The 26,672-nt window shown below is 41.5% G+C and overlaps 1 protein-coding gene across 1 annotated transcript in view; it reads right to left on the reverse strand.

Moving 5' to 3' along the window:
- Nucleotides 1-47: 47 nt before the first annotated feature.
- The window catches only part of prkdc (protein kinase, DNA-activated, catalytic subunit), a 75,609-nt gene continuing 48,984 nt past the window's right edge, over nt 48-26,672 (reverse strand). The window contains exons 63-86 of the mRNA XM_080418158.1: nt 25,948-26,153; nt 24,858-24,996; nt 23,974-24,162; nt 22,884-23,108; nt 21,818-21,926; nt 21,536-21,638; nt 20,227-20,365; nt 19,364-19,538; nt 18,706-18,899; nt 17,434-17,617; nt 16,635-16,795; nt 12,692-12,903; nt 9,844-9,931; nt 9,594-9,737; nt 8,558-8,762; nt 7,247-7,314; nt 6,783-7,003; nt 5,788-5,880; nt 3,575-3,658; nt 3,300-3,371; nt 2,746-2,947; nt 2,013-2,201; nt 1,511-1,650; nt 48-1,192 (exon numbers count right to left, since the gene is read on the reverse strand). Coding sequence (XP_080274284.1) covers nt 988-1,192; nt 1,511-1,650; nt 2,013-2,201; nt 2,746-2,947; nt 3,300-3,371; nt 3,575-3,658; nt 5,788-5,880; nt 6,783-7,003; nt 7,247-7,314; nt 8,558-8,762; nt 9,594-9,737; nt 9,844-9,931; nt 12,692-12,903; nt 16,635-16,795; nt 17,434-17,617; nt 18,706-18,899; nt 19,364-19,538; nt 20,227-20,365; nt 21,536-21,638; nt 21,818-21,926; nt 22,884-23,108; nt 23,974-24,162; nt 24,858-24,996; nt 25,948-26,153 — 3,747 coding nt within the window. The 3' untranslated portion in view covers nt 48-987. The remainder of the gene's footprint in view (nt 1,193-1,510; nt 1,651-2,012; nt 2,202-2,745; nt 2,948-3,299; nt 3,372-3,574; nt 3,659-5,787; nt 5,881-6,782; nt 7,004-7,246; nt 7,315-8,557; nt 8,763-9,593; nt 9,738-9,843; nt 9,932-12,691; nt 12,904-16,634; nt 16,796-17,433; nt 17,618-18,705; nt 18,900-19,363; nt 19,539-20,226; nt 20,366-21,535; nt 21,639-21,817; nt 21,927-22,883; nt 23,109-23,973; nt 24,163-24,857; nt 24,997-25,947; nt 26,154-26,672) is intronic.

Raw genomic sequence — 26,672 nt, forward strand, 5'->3', positions numbered from 1 at the left:
GAACAAGGGATCCATTGAGATTTGCTTCTGTGCCCTAAAACTTATATTCCATGTCGGGTACAATCCTTGTAGCACTTCGAGACCGAAGGCGATAAAGTGTCTGAGTGCTTAAACAGCATTAAGCTCACAGTTTGGACACACTTATTTTATTTTATATCCAAACAATGGTTGACAATATGAAAATAAAGAAGTAAACAATAACCGAACAGGACGGAATTCAAGGAATTGCATAACCATTTGAGTGGTTCTATGTTGCCAACATTAGCATTGAACTCAAGAGCCTTTCTCCCAGCTAGTTACTGACCGGTTTGACAGGTTTCTTAACCACTTAAATAGTGACCCGGACCTTAGTGACTGACGTCTTTGTCGGGTGGAATCCTCATGTCCAAAACTTACTTTTCAGGATTCAAATTAAAACATTGCAAAAGTAGCATATCTATGAGCTTGCGGATCAGCTAGTAGGGGCATTAATTTACGAAAAAACACAAAAAGTTTAACCTACTTAGACCTGAGGTCGATTCTAAAAACGCCTTCTAACGCCTTTCTGAAAGAAAACTAATATTTATTCAAAAAATTCAAAAATAATTATGTTGCAATAGACCCCTTAACAGACGACGTCACACTGGTTGCAAGCGTCAAACCCATTCTGTCAGGAGTTGGGGTGCGCTGAAACCAGCGCACCCCGAAACAACAGGTTGAGAATTGATTGTATGAAACAATCACCTGTGCATCCAGTCTCAATGTTGGTAAACAAATAATTGGTCTATATACTGTACTTAGCAACAACAACAACCCCAAAAGGGGTTCCTGTCTTGAAAGGTATGGTTACAAATAGGGGTTACCGCCCTAAATGGGTTAAATATGGAGATAAGAGGTTTCTGCCCGACAGCAATGATAAGATGTCCTACCTGTCGGTCACTAGCAAGGAGAAAAAGTCTGTACATTTAGCCTTGTTGGGACTTCCAAGTGGTTAAGCCAGTAGGTCAGTCAGACCCATGGTTCCCAGCCCCGCCACACCCGGCCTAGCACGTTGGGGTCCATGGCCTGGTCTAGCAGACAGTCCACCTGCTGCACCACGGAGAGGCCGTCCGCTGGGAGCCTGGCGCGGACGTTGTGCTCGCTGCTCCCCAGAGCCACGGCCTGCATGCCCTTGTAGGCTGGGTCCTTCTCGAAACCCAGCTTCACTTCCTCACTAGGAAAAACACAAGCAGGAGTGCATTAGTTCATCGAACTAATCAATTTAAATTGATCATAAAAAAAATATCGATTTAGTGAAAATAATAGATGATCTATCCCTATTTTGGTCCCGTCATTATAGGCAAGTTAATTTTGGACCACAATTCTTATATGAGACGATTTATTCTCCATAGAGAAATTACTTCCATGACCCAGGGGATGAGCAAGTGACGTCAGGACTTCGGTAATCTACAGTATAATGGCCGGGTTTGATTTATTATTGGTTATGTACCTGGCTATGATAGCCGGGTTTGATTTATTATTGGTAATGTACCTGGTTATGATGGCCGGGTTTGCCCCTTCCAGTTTCCTCCTGGCAAAGCTGACCTTCTGTAAGGGGTACCAGTTGATTTCCTTGGTGTTGACAGACTCCGTCCACGTGCCCCCCTTCTTAAGTTGTTTCAGCTCAAAGTTCTGGAGTTGGGGGGGGGGTTAAGACACAAGCGTCATTCATTCTTCATGGGGTTCAGTGTAGAGTGCAATCACCTGACACAGTGCAGTGCTTCTCAAACATGTTCATGTCAAAGACCCCCAAATTGATTTGGCCGCAGACCCCCATCTGAAAATATAGGTACACCGATAAGAGAAGTTTGTGTAAATGTTTATTCATTTACACAAACATGTATATGTTTATTCAAACATACACATATTTTGGTCCTTGACATGAAAAAGTTTGAGAATCACTGATATAGCAACATAAGGTTTACAGAAAACAGTTAGGATTTAGATGACATTTTTAGAATGGGCTTCAGGTCTTAATGGCATCAATCATTAACCTTCCAGTCCAGCGAGGGCTCCTTGACAAACACATCCATGGTGTTGAGCAGCAGCTCTGGCTCGGCCCGGTAGGCTCTCAGAGAATGCACCATGACACTGTGGATCAGGCCAGACTCCTTCATGGGCTGCATGACGTTCACAAACTGCCTGGTCAAGCGGAACGGCATGAGCTCTGGCACAGGGAGGAACTGTCGGGAGGGGGAATAAGAATCATGTTTTTATTTCTGAATAGTTTTTCTCGTGTGCGCTCGCCATTGCTATAGTATTCTGTGAGAGAAGAGAGGATAGAGGTAGAGTGAGAGAATAGGGAAAGAGATAGAAACAGGTTAAATAAAACTAATACAGATAACGTGTGTGATAGCAGGAATATATTGTTGCTGTCGGGCAGAAACCTCTTATCTCCATATTCAAACTTTTTGTGTTTTTTCATGAATTAACGCCGTACTTGATCATACTACAGCGTCACACAAAAGCATCAAAAGTAGCAGGTCGACAAGCTCGAAACGTGGCGTGAAACGACACGTTTTCAGCTTGTAGATCTGCTACTTTTGCCGTTTTTGAATTGGAATCCTGAAAAGTAACAGTTTAAGACATTTGAGGTTTCCACCCGACAAGAGACAATATACAGATAACATGTGTGATAGCAGGAATATATACACATAGTGTTAAGAACTATGTGTATAAAGACCTCGAACGAAAACAAAAATAAAAGATCTAAAATGTACCACTAACCTGTGTGGCCGAGCCAAAAGCGTGCCCAAAGTCGATGCCGATCATTCCACCGGTCTCCATGTTGATCATGAAGTTGGAGAGATGACGATCTCCGATGCCCAGGATCCACTGGCTCACACACAGCAGGGCGTGGGAGCTGATGAAGTGAGAACGCAGGGAGAGGAAGGCTTCTGGACTGGTGCTCATCCTCACAAACGCTCTCCTGGAAGGGAGGGAACATCAGAGCAGTTCTCATTCTCAAAGTGGGGTCCGGGGACCCCCAAGGGTCTCCAACAAAAGTAGTTAACATAGCATCACAATCATTTTAACCACTTCATCCACTTATATGTTGGCTATACAAAAATAGCAGATCTACAAGCTCACAGCACAGCACAAGGTCATGCACTGCAAGCTTGTACATCTGCTATTTTTGAAATTATTTAAAAAATATCAAAAATGGTTTTTCTTTTTACATAAATCTTCTGTTCAAACTTTTCAAATGGGGGTCCTTGACATGGAAAAGTTTGAGAACAACTGTGCTGGATGGACACTTGGAAAGAATAGGGACAACTTACTTCAGTTGATCACTGGGCACGTGCTGTAACATTTTTGTGAAGTTGTCGACAGTTTCAGCCCGATTCGCCTTTCTGGGGAAACGACAGCACATGTATGCTGGTTAGATGTATTTACTAAACCTTTATTTACGCAGGTAGGTAATTTACGTCAGACATAACTAACAATTCACATAATATAAACAAAAACAACTTATAAGAATTAAGTCAAGAAGTAGGATGTGTTGCATCTGTACTGTAGATCATTTGTATTATGATATATGAGTAATTTGACTTACTTATAAACCTCAGCATATCTCTTCATAGGATGGATATTTCCAGGAGCAACTTTGGACAGCCACTTCTCATACATGTCCTGGGGCCTTAAAGAAAATGAAATTGAATGGTATTACTTTTTTTTCTTTTTCCCTCTTCCAAAGAAAGAAAATGAATAAATAATGAAAAAAGTAATTGAAAAAACACATCCCCCTCACGTATTAGAAGGCCAATATCAGTCACCAGAACCAAGGGTGGGTGTTTTCAATGAATCTAACATAGTTAAAATGGAGTTTGAAGTTACAATGGGTTTATATAGGAAGGGGACGTATCTGATAAAATGAATATCAAATATCTAAATACTGAATCAAGCAACTTAAAAACTGTCTGGGGTGCTCACACAATAGCCTGAGTATTTGTTAAAATGACTCCAAACATGTTTGAAAGTGAAATATCTCTTTAAGACATTGGTTTACCCCCAGGGGTCTTTGGGGGGTTCCGGGGGGTCCCCAGCAAATTTCTTAATAATGCATCACAATCATTTTAACCACTTTGAAGAGGTGGTGTCATGGTTTTGCACTTTTTCTGTTTTTCATGTGTCTATGAGGTTGATAGAACTTCATTAAGCCCCCTGGTGGTGTTCTTATGGTGTTTTATGTCTTCTCTGACTATTTTGAGTTTCTACCTGGAGGCTGAAACCTTGAGGGTCAAACGTGCCAATAGAAAAACAGCCCTTTAGTGACATAGTAAAATTGTACCCTCCCCCTCATTATCATAACACAACAGGTGTGGGCATGAGGAGGAGGAGGGACTAGGACAGGTGGGTGGTGCTAAGGTGGTGGAGGAGGTGCTAAGGTGAGAACCAGGTATACTTAACACATTCCATGCCAGAGGTTAACATCATAATGTACTCACCAGTGCCAGCGTTTTATTGTTGTTTTTTTGTTTTTTTCATGTCGCCACAGACCTCGCTAAATAAGTTAAAAGTGCGCGTTCATTTGGTTCTAAACACACAGGGGATCTGTGTGAAACGGCCAGCGAAAACAAATCCGAGCCGCCATCTTGAAGATACAGCGAAGATACGCTAAACAGTGATCAGCGAGGAGAAAAACAACAACCGAGATAATCGAGTTTTAGACAGGATCCCAGACAGGAAGCGGATACGATCGAAAAAAACGGAACCCGAATAATTCCGTTTCCGGTCTTCAAACCGGAACCGGAAATGGATCAAAAAATTCCGAAAGTGCACCTGGGGAAAAATCTACGCGAACAAGTGTGGTTCCACTTGTAAACTCTCACAGTTACAGACCTGTGAGGGTCCATTTAGTTCAATCATTAGCTGGGGACCCCCCCTGGAACCCCCTCTTTGCATTGGTTCTGCAGTGCAGCTATTTAACTCATTAAGACCTGAGGCCGAAAAATATCTCTCTATATATATTTTGCATTTTTTCCCCTCTATCAGCCACTATATAATGATGCTGGGGTGTTTTCCTGCATTGAAACACAGTCCTCTTTCTGAAATCCGTATTTCCCTACTGTTTACGTTTGTCATCGGGCCGTAAAATAACGCACGCATGTGCGCATCCGTGCGCGTCCGTGTCAACTTTTTACTTTCGGTTTTAAAACGCTCTCAAACTTCGTTTTTGAGGCACATAATTTACTTTTCAGATAGCGTTTGGATAGAATTTAGTTGTTTAACTTCATATATGTGGTCAATTTGTCATGAAAGAGCCTATTTAAAAATAAAAATTCAGAGAACCGGCAGGGGCGGGCAGTTCCGCGAATTGTATCCGAATAAAGTAACCTATATTCGGCATGGCCCGTTTAGAAGTCCCCTTAACTCTATGGAAGTCCTCCCTGCGTCACCCCCTGGTGGTCGGGGAAACGAACTGTAGTTTTTTTCTTTGTTTATCTCTGAATCGCCTACAATCCCTTTAAATAGGTTCGCGTAGATCTACGCGATTGGCATTCAATGTGTTAATGAACTGGAGGCGTGTCCACATAAAACATAATTTTAACAATTTCTGTACACTTTTTTGAAAAAAGTCTTCCTCCTAGTATAACCATACCTGATGATTATGTTTTGGGGGGGGGGGATCACTGAAAATCACGGCACCCCGTCTTTAACCATATTTTATACTTTAGCAATTTGTCTAGATTTCCTTTTTAAATCTTGCGGCCAAAAAATAGTTTGGGGAACTACTGCTTTAAGAGTTGTGTGGCCCCAGTATTGTACCAGCTGGACGTCTGCCTCTCCTCCTCAGTCCAGGTGCTGCTCAGCAAGTCTTTGAGCGTGCATGTGTTCTCCATCCATTCAATCAGGCCGATTCTAGAAACAAAGAACAAAAAAGTAGGAAAATGTTTATCTCCCTTTTCAAAATGATCAAACGATGATCCAAATGTGGAGGGACGGTGGGGACAAATGATGAATTCACAAAAAAGTGAAAAATATTCACGAAAAAACTAAACAAAGGAGAAACGAAAATCACAATACTGTATGTGAAAAATATTTAAGGATTTCGTTGCTGTCGGGCAGAAATCTTTTTGTTTTTTCGTAAATTAACACTCTACTTGATCCTGAAAAGTAACAGTTTTCGAAATATGAGGTTTCCACCCCAGAGACGATTTAATTCCTTGGCCTAATATTGGCAGCGTGCACAGGAAATATGGCACTGATTGGTCCCGTGGTTTGCGAAGGTTAGCTGCGGACACATAGCGAGACGGCTCGGCCCCACTATTATTAGGAGCCACGGCATAAAAAACAAAAGGCCATTTATTTACCTGGTGGTAATTAGGGATGGGTCGAATAATCGTTTTTAGTATAAAAATCAAAATCGAATTTTAGGGACTTTTGATATAAAAAATATCATATATAAAAAATGGTTTGATAGTGGGTATGCTGTAAAAGTGTGAAAAAAATATTTTCATTTCACCATGTCTTCAATGGTTTAGTTACAATAATGTAAAAGATGCACATGCTACTGTCGTTTATTTCTGAAAAACAGTGGCCAATGCAATGCTGTGATTGTAACCTAGGGTGGTCATTTGATGAAAAAACTAAACAAATCCCCAGAACTATTTCACCCCAAAAAATCCCCCCCAAAACATAGAGAACAACTGTATATCATGGTCGAATATATATAATATTTGAATAATCGTTATTAATAGAATTGTAGTAATTGAATTTCATTTTGGTCACTTTTACACATCCCTAGTGGTACATTTATTTACCTGGTGGTGATGGGGATGACCTGGTAGGTGCGCAGGGTGAGGTTCCTGTTGGTGCAGGCCATGTCGTGGCTCAGCAGGATGTTCATGACGCCAAAGAGCTGCTCGATGCGCTGGTCCTGACGCAGGTCCTCGCCGCCCTTCACCAGGAACGGGTGGTCGCGCTCGTCGTCCCCGCGGATGATGAGGCGCTTGGGACGGCGGATCGACGTCATCACTTTCACCTGGAGGACACACATTCGTACTTATACGATTGCAGGGACTTGGAAAGCGCCAGAAAGTTAAATGCAAATCCTGTGTGAATTAGTTATCCGTTTAACCCCTACAGCAGGGGTCTTCAATGTTTTTCAGGCCAAGGACCCAGAGCTTGTAGACCTGGTATTTTCGGCCCCAGAATAGGGACAATAGGGTTCAAGAATTTACTTATTCTTTCCTTCTGTGGCGAAGGCTAACTAGAGCATACATACCCGTTCATCAAATCCTGTGATTTTTGCGTGATACTCTGGCAGGGGTTTGGATCTTCCATCGTACTGTCCTATAATGAGACAAAAAAATACTTTAGAACAGGATGTACATGGGGGATACGTGTCACATTCAGTCACAAATTGACAGGATATGTCTAGGAGCAGAAATGTCCTAGTCCCTTTGCCAAATGTACCAGTCCTAGTTCTAACGTCTTGTGTTTTTTTCCGTAAATTTAACGCCCTACTTGATCATACTACAGCGTCACACAAAAGCATAGATCTGCTACTTTTGGCGTTTTAGATTTTTAATCCTGGAAAAGTAACAGTTTTGGACATATGAGGTTTCCACCCGACGGAGGCGATATCCTGTAGATCAAGAAGTGATGCTTTCACATGGGAAAAGCAGCCAAATGGTAATTGTCCTTGATGATACTGTATGTTGAGCTTTGACCACACACCGCCTCTCATACAATTAAAGTAAAAAATAAAGCAGCTTTTTTGGCTTTGGTCTGGACTACTGAGACATCAAACTTTTTCCTCTCTACATGATTTGATTACCGACATCAAATAAGCCTGGTCTTTTCATGATACTTAGAGAGCCTGAAATCGCCCCCGAGTGAGGAAGTACCCAATTTCATTAATGAAATCAAGTGGCTGGCTGCCCTGCCTACAACACAGCACAGTCATAACTAAATAAGTCTTCCTAAAGTGGGGGATTACCGTGGAAAATGTCAATGCCATGCTGGACTTAGACGTTAGTGTTTCGAAGCACAAACCCTGAGTATATACGCTGGAAACTTGCAAGTGAAATAGGATTACAAATCTGTAGGCACTGAGACATTGTTGTGTGACTGGGACACGTCTATTTGGTTCCACTTGTAAACTCTCACAGTTACAGACCTGTGAGGGTCCATTTAGTTCAATCATTAGCTGGGGACCCCCCCTGGAACCCCCTCTTTGCATTGGTTCTGCAGTGCAGCTATTTAACTCATTAAGACCTGAGGCCGATTTGACAAATTAAATCAGTAGTTCTCACACTTTCGAGATTTTTCTAAAATGGTTCAAAAATAGCACATGTACAAGCTTGCAGCGCGGCACGAAGTGCAAACAAAAAAAAGAGGCATTGTGAAAAACAGCCGATCTACATGCTTGTGAGCTTGCAGTTCGGCTATTTTCACAATATTTATCTGTGGAACTGAGTCAAACTAAACATAATTCCTCAAATCCTACAATTCCAAGTGCTTCTCAGGGTGGGGGGTCCCCAGTTCAAATATGATTATTTTGAATCCAGAATTCCACGACGACGGTACCTACCTGGGACCTCCAGTTCATGGAGTGAGTCTGCTTTGAAGCCACTCAGCCAGGGGGAGTACTCCTTCAGGTTCCCCGGGTCGCTCTGAGCCTCACGGATGGCCGACATCAGATCCTCCACCTGCTTCATGAAGCTCTTGTCCGTCTTCTTCTCAACCAGCTTGGCGCCTTGAGAACCAAACACCTTCTCCACGTTGGGGGCGAATTTCTGTTCAATAGATTAAGAGATGACTGCTGTGAATATGGCATGAAAGAAAACAATGTGCACGAGAATGCTACGCACACCAAAGCAGCAGTGGTGCCGGCCCACGGCAGAATAATCTAAATAGTGGTCTTCAAGAGACAAGAAGGTGGCCGCACTCACACACTGGTAGCCAAAGTGCCAATACTTTATTTTTGGACGCAGAGTAAAAAGAAACCAAAGTTTCAGCAGGTAACTGCCTTCTTCAGGGTATGAGTGGCTACCAGTGTGTACGGCCACCTTCTTGTCTCGTGAAGACTACTGTTTAGATGAAAGAGAACAATAATAATTAGCTTTAGGGTCCCAAATGGAGCTTTTACACCACTCGCTGAGCTAATGTCCATCCCACTGCTTGCCGGTTCTTTTTGGATGCAGTGTAGTATTGTTTTGTTGTATTGTTTATATATTTTTTATGTATTTGATTTTGTTTTTGTTTATTTGATTACTTTTTGAAATCTTGAAAGCTTTTCGTTCATTCATTCATTTATTTTATGTCTGTTTATTTCTAAAAGCTAGTTTGATGTCCTGGAATCCAAAAAACTGAAAAAGCAGAACAGAAGAGGTGAATTTCTGGAAGTTTCTATGGCATAAATCGTCTGTCGGGTGGAAACCTCATATGTCAAAACTGTTAATTATCAGTTACTTATAAATTCAAAAATAGCAAAAGTAGCAGATCTAAAAGCACGAAACGTGGCACGTTTCGAGCTTGTAGATCTGCTGACGCTGTAGTATGATCAAGTAGGGCATTAATTTACGAAAAAACACAAAACGGCAACAAATTAATACTTGAGACCCAACCTGGATGAATTTCCTGCGGAACGGTCCAAACCCCTCTGCTCTGGGATTCCCAAGGCAAGCGCGCATTTCCTCGTACATGCAGGCCATCCTCTTCTTGTCAAAAGTGGTATTTCCCATCTCATTCCTCACATCTTCCCACCAGTCCTGTGAACAGCCACATGCCGACAAGGAAATTCTTCAAATCATGAAAGGAGGGGAACTTAGAAAAGTGCTGTCTTTAACTCAAGCTGGGTGAATTAGCATTGGTTACCTTGAAAAGCAAGTCAGGGCTGGTGAGCTGCTGCAGAGCGCTCACAAATTTCTTATGAGCTCCACCTTTATCCAGCAGAGACGTCAGCCTATTGTATTGAATAACAACAACAATAGAAACAGTGCTTTAACACTTGCATGACTAAGCTATCAATATGACCGATTTTGAGAATTTAAAGTGGATTATCTTCTCTCATGAAGCTCTGAGAAAGTTCCCCTTTCATGACTTTTCCTAAATATTTGTTTCAAATCATCTCCGTTTTTTTTTTCTTCTGAAACGTATTATAAATATGAAATATATACCATATATACCATCCCAACCGTTATATTTCGGCTAAATTGACCGCTCTCCCCCTCTCTCCCCCAGGCAAGAGCAGTTGACACCTCTAGACCCCCCGCAGAGCGGCCCGTAGACGAGCTGCGCAGCGAGTCTATGCGAGTCTATGTTGCCATGTCTGCTTATTATAAGCGACTTTGGGCTTGTTTTTCACGTCTTTCTATTATTATTATTATTATTATTATAATTATATATATATATAATTACATTATAATGGTAATAATAATATAGCTGCCCACGTGTTTTGTGCACAGTTTGCACACTGGGTTGTTTACAAGTGGCGACCCATTTTCCACTTTCCCTTTCACTGCAAAGCGGTGGAAAAAGATTGGATCTACAAGCATACAGCTTGTCACGCAGAAACTGTTTTATGCTTGAAGATCAGATATTTTGCGCAGGATTGAGCACATTTGTGGAACATAGCATTGTGTTCACTTGTTGCACTGAGGGAGGAGGAGAGGAGACGCGTTTGTCAGCGACGTGGACAGCTGATAGAATGAGAGCTTTACGCTCAGACAATAATGTGAATATTATTATTATGAATAATAATGATATAGGTTTGTCACTGGGTTGTTTACAAGTTACTATAGTTCGCTTGCTGCTACTAAATATAAAGCAGCATTACATGACGGTCATATTATGACAGTCATGACGAAACTTCAACCTGTTTTTTGCACTTTCTCCATTTACAGCCCGTACATCTACATAAACGTTCGGATTTCAAATATAAAGTTTTTATTCCGTGGCCACGGATTTTACAATTTACTTTGGGTGGGTATAAGTACCCGTAACTTCTGTATTGTTCAATAAAAAGCATTTTAATCCGATTGGCGGTCATTTTCTCATAGAGTTATAGTGTATCAGAGTGCAATTACACCTCCCAACCGATAGGGTCACGTAGTTGAAAGCATGGAGAAAATACGGAGAAAATGGCCACCGATCGGATTAAAATGTTTTTTATTGGACAATACGGAAAATATGGGTACTTATGGGTTACCCGAATAGAATTGTAACATCCCTGGCCATGAGGTAAGCACTTTATATTTGAAATCTGAACGTTTGTGTAGATGTATGGGGTGTAAATGGAGAAAGTGTAAACCTTTTGTTAACTTATAACTCGATCTCTTTGTGGTGAACGCTTGTGTCTCTTCAAGTTGTTGTGTTTTTCCCACATTGCTTGCCTTCGGATAAAATCAAGCATTGTGTTTTGTTCTCCACATCGATGTAGCGAAAATGTGTCCATATCACCTCTTCTCTTTCTCCCGAGCCCCGTGCAAAGCATTTTACCGTTTTATTTTGTAAAGTTTCGCTCTGAAATCTGAATCCTCCTGCCATTCATTTGACGGTGGTGTGACTCTGTGTGTGTGTGTGTGTGCGTGCGCGGCTGCAACTTTAAAAGGGGGTGTGTGTGAGTGAGGAACAGCATGCCCTGCGCTGCGCATCAAAGGAGACAGGGAGTGACAAAATCATATAATAAATATATGATATAATATTTCGTCTCGTCTTTGTTCGTGAACTAAAATTACCATAGATTTTAGTCCAGTCTTTATTTAGTGAACTACATTTTCGTCTCGTCTTTATTAGTCAACGAAATTGCATAATGATCTAGTCCCAGTTATTGTTTATTCATGGGTGGTGGTCTCGTCTCGTCTTCGACTTTCATAGACCTGCCTGCTTATTTCTCTCTCAAAATTTGGCAACCCATTTCACTGTCTGTTTCACTGAAGAGTTTAATGTGACGCTACAGATTGCGCTGTTTTATACGCTTTTTTTTAATAAAGATTTTACATACAGAATCTGCAGTTACCATTACATTGTATAATACTATTTTATATATATATATACTACATTACTATTTTATAATGTTTCTGCCTGCAGCAGAGTGCAATTGAGATGTTAATGGCTATTTAGAAGACAATGGAACCCCCCACTGTTTGGGGGAGAAAGTGTGAACTAGTCTGGAGCCCAGAGGGGAGACAGTGGCCAATAGGATGATTTGGGGATCAAAATGATCGTTTTTCAGGCTTGGTGGAGGAGAATGAAACCTCAGTCATGCGAGTGTTAATATACAGTTGTTCTCAAACTTGTTCATGTCTAGGACCCCCAAATTGATATGTCATCTGGCCGCAGACCCCCATCTGAAAATGTTTTGTGCCAGGGACCCCCAGAAGAGAAGATTTCAAAAATAGCAGATGTACAAGCTCGCAGTGTGGCACGAAGTGACACACTGTGAGCTTGTATATCTGCTATTTTTTTAGCCAAAGTATAAAATATGGATAAAGTGGTTAAAATTATTGTGATGGATCAAGGTAACCTTAGAACCCAAACCTCTACCAAAGAGTTCTTGCCCTTTAAGTAATTTTGCTGGGGACCCCCTGGAACCTCCCCTGCAAGGACCCCTGGGGGTCCCCGGACCCCACTTTGAGAACCACTGTTTGCAAGTCATGTGCAAAACATATTATGCGCCACATGGGGTTTGAATTCAGGACAAGACGAAGCAGCAAGGCTATACCTGTTGTAAAACTCCTTCTGCTGATGTCCGGTAGCGGAGTCCTCAAAGCAGTAGCTCTCACCACTGATCATGTGTGCGTACACCAGGGCCTGAGGGTAACACTCTGCGATCTGGCTGATGGAATGCTGCACCGCCACCGCTTCTGGCTTATCCAACAGTGACATCATTTGACTGATCCAGCCAATCATCAACCAGCAGGGAACTGACCTCATCTATGCACAAGAGGGATTAAAGAAGTCATACCATTGCGTCATAATGCATTTTATTACACGGCTTGGTTGAATGCTTGATTCTGATTGGTCAATCACTCAATTCAGCTGTGTCTTATTAGTGTGGTTGCCCTAACAGGGCAACCAGACTATAGTAATCCTCCGACTTTATTAGTGTGGTTGCCCTAACAGGGCAACCAGACTATAGTACTTGATGAATTTATTCTCATTCCGGATAAACAATACTTCGGGCTGCTACTCCTCCCACAGTTTTTATCCCCCAATGTTGTGCCATATCTCAAAATGACCGTCTTGACCTGGAATCGTGCGCTTGTATTTTGCTAAGAGATTGGTTAAATAGTTTAATTGATATTGATTTATTAGTGCATTAAATTTCCCCATCCACTTTAATGAAAAAGTGAAAAAACTCAAATTCAAGTATTTTTTTCTCTGAAACCGTAAGAGCTAGAGTTACCAGATTTGGAGGGGAGGTTCATAATTTAGTCCGAAATTATTTAAAAAATAATTACACTAATCGGCCACATGGTGGCACTATAACAGCCCCCTTTACGTTTTGGCCTATAACTCTTGAACCGTAGGTCGTAAAATCAAAATTTCTTTTCCCCTGGATTTCTTGGGTCATGACGCAACTCCCCATATAGGCCACGCCCATTTGCGTCATTATAGATTTTCCGCCATTTTGAATTTTCTTCAAAACACACTTTTTGCTCCTTTTCCTACAAATTTTGTCCAAATCTCACACAAATCGGTAGAGGTCATCTATGGACCCATGCGATAAATATATCCAAACGGCATCTTGATAGTCTTTACCGTTCGTCCGTAATTGGCTTCCAAAGTTATTGGGAGGGGTCCGTTTTACCAAAAATGCCAAAAATCACGAATGAAACGTCCAATCGATCCCAAATTTGAATCACATGTCAAGGGTGGTTTACTCAACAAATCCCCAAAAGCATTTCCACTTTGACCCATAGGGGGCGCCACAACTCTGCAAAACGTAACCGTTTGATGCAAAAACATGATTTTTGGGGGGATCACTCCTCTCAAATTGAAAAGCAGGTGATCTCAGGAGTGACATGACGATGTCATTGGCCCGCTACATTTGTGGGAGGGGCTTATTTATTTTAGTGGGAGGGGCCTATTTCTTCAAATCAAAACGCCATGTATCACGGATACAGGATCCAATCAGCACCAAATTCGAATGGTACGTCACGCGACCTCCGACGGTATTCCTCCAAGCATATTCCTCAAGTCCGGGCGGCGGCAACCTGCGACCGGCGACGGCGCAACCACACTTTGCAATTTCCCATAATTGCGACGCGTCTAGTTATTATTATTGTATATAAACAATAGTTTAGATCGTCTCTCCTCCCACAGTTTTTATTCCCCAATGTAGTGCCATATCTCAAAATGACCGTCTTGACCTGGAATCGTGCGCTTGTATTTTGCTAAGAGATTGGTTAAATAGTTTAATTGATATTGATTTATTAGTGCATTAAATGTCCCCATACGCTTTAATGAAAAAGTGAAAAAACAAAAATTCAAGTATTTTTTTCTCTGAAACCGTAAGAGCTAGAGTTACCAGATTTGGAGGGGAGGTTCATAATTAAGTCCGAAATTATTGAAAAAATAATTACACTAATCGGCCACATGGTGGCGCTATAACAGCCCCCTTTACGTTTTGGCCTATAACTCTTGAACCGTAGGTCGTAAAATCAAAATTTATTTTCCCCTGGATTCCTTGGGTCACGACGCATCTCCCCATATAGGCCACGCCCATTTGCGTCAGGATAGATTTTCCGCCATTTTGAATTTTCTTCAAAACACACTTTTAGCTCCTCCTCCCATATATTTTGTCCAAATCTAACAAAAATCGGTACACATGATCTCTGGACCCATGCGATAAACATATCCAAACGGCATTTTGATAGTCCTTACCGTTCGTCCGTAATTGGCTTCCGAAGTTAGTGGGAGGGGCCCGTTTTACCAAAAATAACAAAAATCACGAACAAAACGTCCAATCAATCCCAAATTTGAATCACATGTCGAGGGTGGTTTACTCAACAAATCACCAAAAGCATTTCCACTTTGATCCATAGGGGGCGCCACAACTGCGCAAAACGTAAACGTTTGATGCAAAAACATGATTTTTGGGAGGATCACTCCTCTCAAAATGAAAAGCAGGTGATCTCAGGAGTTACAGGATGTTGTCATTGGCCCGTTACATTTTTGGGAGGGGCCTATTTATTTAGTGGGAGGGGCCTATTTCTTAAAAACAAAACGCCATGTGTCACGAACGCAGGATCCAATCAGCACCAAATTCGAATGGCACGTTGCGCGGCCTCCGACGGTATTCCTCCAAGCGTTTTCCTCAAGTCCCGGCGGCGGCGACCTGCGACCGGCGTCGGCGCAACCACACTTTGCAATTTCCCAGAATTGCGACCCGTCTAGTTTTTGATTAATGTCCGCTGAGCTCAATAACAGACCGCTGTCTAATCAAAGGATCAGAGCACCTGCTGCGCTGCTTGATTTTTGCCGTATACAACATGGCAGCCATGTAAACAAACACAATGTAATTTACAGCAAAACGTTGCTCTCAACAATGTTTTTGAAAACATTTGAAGCGAGAAATAGACAATGCAGTAGCAGAAAATGTATTAAATTTTATCAGCACGTCCCGTTGTTTTCGAGGCGACACGTTGCACTGGACGCACCTGGCATAAATTAATGGAATACTTTAATTACCGCTAGCAATGAAATTATTTGTTTTGTTGTTACTTTTGGGCCATTTATTAATTATTTATTAAAGGGCAAGACCACTTTGGTAGAGGTTTGGGTTGTGTAGTTACCTTGCCATGATGTAACTCCAAAGGTGGGCAAGAAATAAAAAATTATTGCTCCATTGATTAGAAATTGATAATTCAAAATATGCTCCTCATTGACTTACATTGTACGGTAAAACTACCTGTACGCAAACAAAGTTGATTCAGACAATATAGAACATCACCAAACCCAGTACTGTTTTTTTTAAAAATAAAAATGTCAACTAGTAGAAAACCCGGACTGGATCGGCGGATCCGGATCCAGATCTTCAAATAGTGAAATCAACAGGAAGTTGACATTTTTATAAAAAAAAAAAACAGTACTGGGTTTGGTGATGCTCTATATTGTCTGAATCAGCTATGTTTGGGTTCATTTATGTGCTAAAAGAGTGACTTTGAGAGCTGTTTTACCGTACAATGTAAGTCAATGAGGAGCATATTTTGAATTATCAATTTCTAATCAATGGAGCAATAATTTTTTTTTTCTTGCCCACCTTTGGAGTTACATCATGGCAAGGTAACTACACAACCCAAACCTCTACTAAAGTGGTCTTACCCTTTAAGTAGCCGTATAATAAGCGGATGATTAGACCCTGATGCGATAGCGGAGGGGTCTAATCACCCGGTTTCTCAACAATGACCGGCTCGCCGTCAATTATCCCCTGCATAATGCCCTCATAATGCTTGTTATAAATGTTTATAATCATGCATGACAAAGGTACTTTATAACTGAGTATGTTATGTGCTGTTCCACTGAACTTATAATGCATTATGACCAGCACTTAGATATAAGTTATAATGCCTTATATGCGCATTATAATGTATTATAAATTAAAATATAATGCATTATAGACCCGACATTTAGTAATTTTTTTATTAAGTTAATGTGTAAACCTCTTTGGCCATGAGGTCCAGCGTCTCAGAGGGGTAGAGCTCGATGATCTGGAGCAGACGTGGGAACTTGAGGCGAGCCTCCTCGGAGTTCATCCTGAGGGCTTTCAGCAAGCTCTCCACCACATGGACCGGCAGAGTCAGCAGCTCAGGGTCCTCACTTACTGTAATGAAACACTTACATCACTTACTACTACCGGAGGAGAAACACCATGTCTGTGCATTCTGCACGCTGGATTACGTCGCTGTCGGGGTAAGAAACCTCTTATCTCCATATTTCAACTTTTTGTGTTTTGTCGTAAATTAACGCCCTACTCGATCATACTACAGCGTCACACAAAAGCATCAAAAGTAGCAGATCGACAAGTTTCGAGCTTGTCGATCTGCTACTTTTGATGCTTTTGAGTTTGAATCATGAAAAGTAACAGTTTTGGACATATGAGGTTTCCACCCGACAGAGACGATTTGCTGATATATTTAGCACTTTTAAAAGTTTTAAATAATTGATCGCTGCAGCTATACCTTGATTAATTGATTGATTATTTCAATTACTTAAGAGCATTTTAAAGGCCCAGGAAAGCATCCAGGATCGCAGAACATGTGCAGCTTTTTCACCTTGATAATAAAAATCTGTGCTAGATAGGAGAGTGGTTATAAACATTTATTGGAGTCTGGTTGCTATTTATCCATCTATAACAGGGGTCTTCAACGGGGGGTCCTCAGAGTTACTACAGGGGGGCCGCCAAATCTTTGTGTGATAGGATTTTTTTTTTTACATTAACCACTGGATGAGATGACTCACTGGTACTGGACTGCTCCTCAGCCCGTAGGCGTTTGTCACAGAAGTTGGCCAGGGCCATGTAGGCGTGTGTGACGTTGCTGCTCTCCACACTCTCCTGGCTGTAGGACTGCACCGCCTCGTCGGCCTTCCTCGCTCCCTCCCTCAGCAGCTTCAACGCCAGTGTCTGCAGCTTCATCTCCACCTCCTGGTTGGTGGAAACATGTGCGTTTTCAGAGACTATGTATCTCACACACACACACACACCCACACCCACACCCCCCCATCCCCACACACACACACACACACACGGGCTGCAGCTATCGATCATCTTAGCAATTAGCAATTATTCTATCGATTACTTTTTGATTCATCGAATAATCGAGAAGCGTTTATTTTAAATATTTAAAAAATATATTTTAAACATTGTTTATACATCAACTTGATTTGTTGATGAATAAAAGCTGTGAAAAGAATAATCAATTTAATCCATTACTAGATCATACCCGGCGATGTGCGCAGCCAAACTATATATGCAGACTTTTGGGTTAGGCGCTCGGTATGCACAGTTTAAGTTTTAGACAGTGATTTATTCCTATTGGTGTGTGTGTGACAACCCGGTCATTTATGACCCGACGTGGGATGGTTGCCACCCACAACCATGAGAGGATGATGTTTACGCCGTTTCAGCTAAGCTATGTCTGCTAATATCACAACGTGGATTCGAACAGTGTGCACACGGTCCTTTATAAGTTTGCAGCATCTGTATGTTCTGCCGTTGTCTATGTGCCGGTGTGTGTGTGTGTAAGCCAAGTGAAGCAGCGGCTAGAGATCCCATAGCCTGCGGGGCTGTAACCATGACGACAGATCCCATAGGCCGAACTCCTAATCTCCAGTGTATACACAAAAACACTAATAAACAGCTTATTACATTTTGGGCAAGTGGAAAATGGGCTTTGTCACTGTCTGCATGTGCTAATGGTCAATGCCTGTGTGCAAGTTTAGATCAATTGCTCAACCCACTGAGGAGAACCATGCGGAACAGACTGACTGCCTGACGGACAGAGGTTTCCTTAATATAGAATAGGTAGAGAAAAAACGTTTTTAATAAAATAAGCTCCTAACACGTCACATTGTAAATCAGCTATTTTTCATACGTACTTAATCAGACTAGTCGATTATAAAACTTCAGTTAACAAGTAACGTTTTATAATCGCTTTATAATAGTTTTATAAATTGCATAACTGTTGCCCCCTGACACACACACACACACACTCCAGGATTTCTATGGTATACCTTTGGATTGCTACATGTGGTTTGGGATCCAGACAGCAGCAGAAGTTTCTTTGCTTTCTCCCCCCCGATGGCCTCCAGAATGGAGGGGCTCTTGCTCACGGCCGTGGCCAGAATGTCATACGACGTCCCCAGGAGAACCAGTTGGTAGCGGAACACCTTGGACGTGGCCTGTTCACAGTCGGAACTGACGTCCACTGTTGAGAGAAAACGGGGCTGATGTGAAAACATCTTTGCAACAAACAAGAGATATCAAAGATTCCATAGCTCAGTGGGGAACCCCCAAGGGGTCCTTGGGGGGGAAGTTTCAGGGGTTCCCCAGCAAAAGTAGTTAATATAGCATCACAATCATTTCAACCACTTTATCCATTTATGTTGGCTATTCAAAATAGCAGATGTACAGTACAAGCTTGCAGCTTGTACATCTATACAAAAAAAGAAATAAATAGTCTGTGGGTTTTCAAAAATATAACAAATTAAAAGTATTACCAAAAGCTTGCGACTAAATCATAACTACATTAGATCCTACATTTTTTCTCCACTTTGCATGTTTTGGACATACATAAGGTCCCCGCCCCCAAACAGCATCGACATTCACGATTATCCACTTTGGAATTCATCAAGGCAGTGTACTGGGGGCTCCTTTTATTTCTTTGCTTACCCAGCAATGGGATGGTTTTCAGCATAGAGCCGATCTGTTCCACAGGGCCCTGGCCCAGGCTGCGTTTATTACTGTAGCGGCTGAAACTGTGGACCCAGCATCTCAGTCGACCTCTCTGGGTTTTGGCATCTCTGTGAAGTTCCTTCAATAACTTGGTGGCAACGGGGAAGTTACTCTGTAAACAAGAAAAACATTCAAAAAGGTTGCAGTAAGTGTGAGTTATGTTTTTGTGACGTCTGTCTATAATGTTCTGTGCCACAAACCACAAACAGGGGACATTTAGGTTAACCTTGTCCCCAGAAGCAAAGATTTGAGTTAAAAATATTTTAAAAATTATCTATATTCAAAGATTTGCACACATTTTCACGATTTTTTTTTCCCTTAAATTTTTATCCCACGATTTTGTAACCCATTTCTTTCACCCAGTGCCAATTGTCTAGGTAATCCTGGGCGCTACACTCCCTCTGCCAGCCTAGGGAGAGCCTAGAGCCGAGCTTATGCCTCCTTCAATGCATGAGAGCTGTAGCAAGCCGCTTCTTATCACCCGACAGGGGGGAGGTTCCCTGGTTAGACGTAGCGCGTGGAAGGAACACGTTATTCCAACCAGTTCCTTTCCCCTCCATCAGGCGCCCCGGCTGACCAGGGGGTGGCAGTATTTTTTCACGATTACTATCACGATTTTTTAATAGTATAAAATTAATGGTTAAAGCGGTTCAAATCTAAATGACACAGATGCTTTCCCGGTTTTAATGGGTTAAACGTACGCACAGTGACAGATGTACAAACTTACAACGCATCTCATTGCAACACGTTGAGCTTGTATGATTAAAAAAAGAACATTTGCAAAACAATTGCACCAGTACCTGCTTCCATGCGCTGTCGGCCATGTGTAGCTTCATGTTGAACTTGCAGTCGTTCACCAATGTGTCAACATCTACGCCTGAGTCCTCTGCCGCGGAGTCCAGCTTGATCTTCTCCTTGATCTTGTCCAAGAAGAAGCATCTGAACCACACGAGAAAGAGACACAGAAAGACATGTACTGTACAGATCCAATCTGTCCGTGAAGAGAATGCTATCAAATCTGTACGTCTTGTAGGGCTGCAAATAACGTGGCTTCTAGCCAGAATTAAATTTGAAAAAAATGGTAGTACTGACTTATCCAACCTTCTGAGCCTACCGGGATCTAAAGCAAGGGTTCCCATACTTTTCAGGCTGTGACACCCCTCAAAATAATAATATTTGAACTGGGGATAGTATAGTTTGTTGGTTACTTTTGACGTAGGGATGGTCTTATTATTAGTTTATTTCTTTTTCATTTTAGAGGTATTAAAAAGGTCTTAAAAGTGCTTAACCCATTTAGACCTGAGGCTGATTCTAAAAACGCCTTCTAAATCCTGACCTAAGTTTTCTGAAAAACTTCAAATATTTATTCAAAAATTAAAAAAAAAAAAGTATGTTGCTATATTGTACATGGCAACAAGAACCCCAAGAGAGGTTCCCGTCCTGAAAGGTATAGTTACAAAAAAGGGGTTCCCGCCCAAAATGGGTTAAATTGCCACTTAACTCATTCACTGCCACAATTATTGCTGGCTGCGTTTGCCCACTGCCAGAGATTTTTCATAGAAAAAAAATAAGTACTCAGGAGCCAAGATACAGAATTTTTAAGTTTTAAGTTAACAAGGAAGTGGATGGGAGTCTAGATCTTCGAAAAATCATATCTCCTTGGTCTTTAAAAAAAAAAAAATTAAATTACGTTTTTTACGTCAGTGGCAGTATTGGTAAACGTTTATATACGTTTATTACGGCAGTGAATGAGTTAAGAAAGTTACCCTGTATACACTTATACTGTATGTTGGTTTGTTTACTGTTGAGTGAGAAAACAATGTTGCCCATTAAGCTAATCATCTGGGGACCCCCTCCCCAGTTTGGGGACCATTGATCTAAAGTGTGCAAGTGAGTTTGCTGAAGGACAAAGTTAGAATAAAAAACAAAAAGTTAGAATACGGAGATAAGAGGTTTATGCCCGACAGCAACGATAATCTCAACTTCAACGTCCTCAAAATGGCACCAGATCTATTTACTTTGTCTTTGTTAGATGAAATTGCAGTGTGTGTGTGTGTGTGTGTGTGTGTGTGTGTGTGTGTGTGTGTATGCCATGGTTTGACTGCTTACCTGGATGTGATAATGTCATCCCATACGTTTAGGGGATCTACTTTAGCATCAGGGTAGCGGTCAGTCCATAATTTAATGAGACTCTTGAGAGAGTTCACTGACACTGTAGGACAAACACACAAAAAAAAGAATATATTTATGGATTTGCCATTTGCGGAAAAAAAACACTAAAATATATGGGCTGGAGATGAGAGGTTTCTGCCCGACAGCAACGATAATATATGAAATAATCATCCTCTTAAAAGTGGTTTCCTGTTTGAACAGCTGCATTCACTCACTCACCCTCTCCTCTGATGAACAGTAGGAAATCCTGGATCTCTGTCAAGGCCTGCACTGACTGCAGGATTCTGAGACGACTCTGGCTCAGCAAAGTATCCACACTGGAGTAGTTCTGCATCAAGTGGAGAAAGTCAGTAGGTCAAGCTGAGGATAAAAATCCCTTCAAATAACAAGCCTTTTTTTTTAATACAAAGTGATTTTTGACTAATTAAAGCTGTAACTTTCCTTCTCTACCCCAGATTTGAACCCGGTTTCCAGCCCAAGTGCCGCCATTTTTTTTTTTACCATCGTTGAGCTAATAGAGCCTGCCTGCTTGCTCAGGGGATAAATTGAATGTTGACCTTCAGGTCAAAATTTGTGTCAAACCAGAAACAGGATCGTGTCAAAGGTCATGTCTCAGCTAGTAGACACAGGATGTAAACGTCTCAATAGAAGAGCAGCAAATACAACCACCCCAATTGTATAAGTTATATTGTATTAACCTACTCTACCATACAGAGTGGACAAAATTACATTTTATTCATTAAACAAAATTACATAGTGTCGCTTTAAGCCCTATTTTATACTTCATCATAAACCGGTATCACACGAAAACTGCCGATCTACAAGCCCCCAATGTGATGCAACACTTTTATCCAATCGGGAGACAGAACTCATACAGGATAAACAGTGCTTTGTGGGATTCTCTCTCCTGAATCAATTAAATTGGGCCTCCTGACCCCAAAAAATCTTTTCTGTTTACTGAAGAGCTAGAGAGAGGGGGGAGATCCCTGTTACTGAACAAACTCTACAGCAATGATTACTCGGAATAGTTTTTCTTTAACTTTTTAACCCCCCCAAAATAATAATAAAAAAACTAAACTCCTGGTGGGAGGAATGGGGGGAAAAAAATAGAATGAAAAAAATGGGGGGGAAAAGAGAAAAAAATTATCATGTATATCTAAATGTCATGTGCAACGCATACGTTCTTTTTCTTTTCTGTTGTTACTTATTTTTCTCGTACAATGCGAACATGGTGCTCAATAAACACAGCTTAAAAATAAATACTAATAAAACAAAATGAAGAGACCTGAATAAACAGCTGCATGGCGTGGTTGGCGTAATACTTGGCGCGGTCGTAGTCTTCCTGGAGGATGTAGAGCAGGCTGAGCTCTTGGCTGTAGTGACTCTCCAGCAGCTTCTTGTGGTCCTCCACCTTCATGGCCTTGTCGATGAAGCTGAGCAGAGCCTGGTCCCTGTCGCCCAGCTGGAGCTGCTTCAGCATGCTGCGGATCATGTGCTGCAGGTACATTTCCTGGTGGCACAAGAAGGAGAGGACGGGGGGGAAAAGGATCGACTTGAGTTACTGCAGACCAGGGGTCTTCAAGGTTTTTCCAGTCTCCTTAGCTGAGACAGAGATGAAGCAGGGACCCCCACTACGTATAAAATGATGTTGCAGATTAAACTTGTTCATACATTTCATGGATAGCTTCACGGACTTGTTGTTTGACAGCACTGTCATCTGTGTTGGATTCATGTCAATGTGTATGTCAATTTGTATTTTCAGACATTTAACCACTTAAACTGTATATATATATATAGTAGGGCATTCACCGAATAGTCGAATATTCAAATATTCGAATATCAAACCGACTATTCGACTATCAAACCACTATTCGATTATTCGATAATTTAGATTTTAGATATTGTTTTTTTTTTTGTGGCTTTTCTACAGCAGACACGCAGCTGTGAGCACTGGTGTGACGTCAACTCGCATTCCTTGAGTCGAGTCATCAATGCCATTGAAAAAATATATATATATATATCAATCAAATCGATTAATCGAATATTCGAATCTTATAGGTCGAATAATTCGAATGTTAAAAATCACTATTCGTGAATGCCCTAATATAGTAAACTTGGCCTTTCACTCTGTCCTTGGTTTGCTCCTTTTTCCCTGTAACACCAAACCTCTTCGCAGAAAATAGCCGATCTACAAGCTTACAACGCCTTGCAGCGCAGATCTGTAGATCTGCTATTTTAGCATATCTACGAGCTCAAAACGCGCTTTGAGTTTGTAGATATTCTATTTTTTTTATGTGACTTCTGAAAAGGAAGAGTTTTGGACATAATGAGGTTTCCACCCGACAGCAAACGAAACATTGTGTATACTACAGTACCTGGTATACGGGTTCTGACCACATGTTCTCCAGGTTGGGGGGGGAGCGGTCGTCTATGTTGATGGTGGCACAGTAGTGCAGAGATCGCCACTCCGTCAGATGACTGTAGGCCTCCATGGCCGCCATCTCCCAGAAGTCCTTCTCGGAGTCTTTGGGCTCTCCGTCACTCCAGTTCTCTGTGTTCAGAGCCTATAGCGACACGTTAAGACGTTAAAGATGCTTTCTCAAATGTTTTGTAATCTATCCTTTCTTGTTGAATTTTGTTTTGGGTACATGTGACAATACCATGGTTGATATCCTTAGCTCATGGATTAATGCAAATTTTGTTAGAGCAAATCTTAATGTGTGATTTGTGAAACAGTGTGAAAGGAGCCCCCCCCCTCCCCACGCACACACATTGTTTCCTAAACAATTATCGCAATATGCCATACAGCCAACCAGTTGAAGAAATTGCAGATTGAGGCTTTTTAACCTTTGCTTTTATGAAATATCTAAGACCATTAGGGTTTTCTGAAAGACTGAACATGTATTCTATTGCTAGTTAAGTTTGGCCACTTCAAATACTCTTTAAACTAACTAATAACCGAAAATAGGCGATCTACAAGCTCACAACATGTCATAATGAGATCAGTCGTGCTTTAATCCATGTTAGCTCGATATTAAACCAGATTTCTGAACAGCTTCCACTCGGCTACCATTAGACCTTTTTTTCTTCTTTTCTCTCCATGAAAACAACAAAAACACTTATTTACAGCTGTAATCCTGCTATGTGACAATTATGTTGTCACATAGCTATTCGCAATTCTGATTAAACATCAGAATAGCGATAACTGTATAAAACAGTTACTGAAAGGGAAAAAAAAACAACATTCTCTGTTCAATACCTCATTGTAAAGCCGGACGGCTTCTGCAAAGTCACTGCTGGCCTCGGCTTGAAGAGCGGTCAGCGTTATTGGCTTGGTCCCAATTTTGCCACCGAAGATGCCACGCACAACATCATAATCCTCTAATGATCTGTATAGCCTGGAAAACAGAGGAAACATATCGTCTCTGTCGGGTGGAAAACCGGGTGGATGTCCAAAACTGTTGCTTTTTCAGGATTCAAATTCAAAAGTAGCAAAAGTATCAGATCCCCTCATTTATAAATGTTTTATTTTTGTAATTAGATTTTTTGTGAGGGAACCGGGGAGGGTGGGGTATATGTGGGGTTGTATGTCCTATAACTGAAAATACCATAAATAAAGTTGTAAAAAAAAAAGTATCAGATCCGCAAGCTCAAAACGCGTCGATTCACGCCGCGTTTCGAGCATGCAGATCTAATACTTTTGTTGTGTGATGCTGTAGTATGATCAAGTAGGGCGTTCATTTTACGAAAAAACATAAAAAGTTGAAATATGGAGATAAAGGGTTTCTGCCCGACAGCAAGTTGATTTATCGTCTGTTCAAAGCGGACTCTCTCTTTACCCGGTGTTTCGCCCAGGTGGGTGTGGTTTTGAGGTTAGGTTTAGGTAACGAACAAACCCAAAAATGTGTCATTATGAGCTTAATGTCCTCAAAGTCACGCATCCAACAAGCTTTGAACTGAGCGTTCCAGAGATAATGGCCAAAGCATCTTGAAAACAGCCACTTTCGCCAATTTTCAATGTTTGAGTTTTTGCCATTTTCGCCAGTATTTTCAGGTTTCACGTTTCACGTTCAGCCGCTAGGTGCAGTTGTCATTTTTGGATTATTTCGATTATTTTCTTTTTATGGAACCCGAGGCTCGGCTCAGCCCGACTAATTGGCATACATTTTCGGCCCGGCTCAGCCCGAAAACGTCGGGTCGGGGCAGAATTTGAGAACTCTAATTAGGGTTAAGATTAAGTTTAGGCATAGTTTTTGTGAAGTTAAAGGCTTTAGGGTTTAGGCGCCTGCTGGGTGACACACCAAAGAAAGAGGGAAGTCCCCTGCTCAAAGACAACGCAAGTTTAATACTTTGCAAGATGGATCCATTTCTCTGTTTCTGGGGGGATTTCCTTGCGTCCTCGAGCCCGTTTGGTGGGTGGTTCCTCCTGGCTGGCGTGCAGCAGGCCCTCCTCCAGGAGCAGGATGCCCGAGGGCTGCTGGAGGCTTGCCAGGCAGCTGGAGCTGATGGCGGACGGCTGCAGCTGGAGCAGGTCTTTATGCTGGTAGCTCATGGCCTAGGGAAAACAAGCAGCAGAGCTTTACTCGTCTGTCCAGACTTTTACTCTTCTGTATGTATTGCAGTCCATCCAAGTGTGACATCATTTTGTCCCCCCAGATGAGGAAAGCTAGATATCCCGTAAAAATAAGAATACTTGTAATAATAACGACTAACTTAGCATGCCTGGATTTCACCATTTCTGACTGATATGCATCAATAGCATAGTTGGCAGCAGTATATTGTTTTGTATTAATTAAGTTGCTAAAACATGTAATGATTGCAACTCATTCAAAATCACATTATTCCACCTATTCAAACATAGCATTTTTTTCCCTTCTTTCATCAGATGCCGTTTGGTCAGATGCTACATTCCTGAATAAGGCCCAACACGTTGCGATCAAAAGATATTTTCTTTATTATGGCAAGAGAAGATAGATTGCCAGTGTTTTTAATTATATTATCCGTGTATGTGTATACTCCACCAAAGCACACAGATTTTATTCGGGTGTGCAAAAGGCTTTTGATTACCAAAGAT

The sequence above is a fragment of the Gymnoscopelus braueri genome (genome assembly GCF_963280865.1).
Source record: "Gymnoscopelus braueri genome assembly, chromosome: 21".
Taxonomy (NCBI): Eukaryota; Metazoa; Chordata; class Actinopteri; order Myctophiformes; family Myctophidae; genus Gymnoscopelus; species Gymnoscopelus braueri.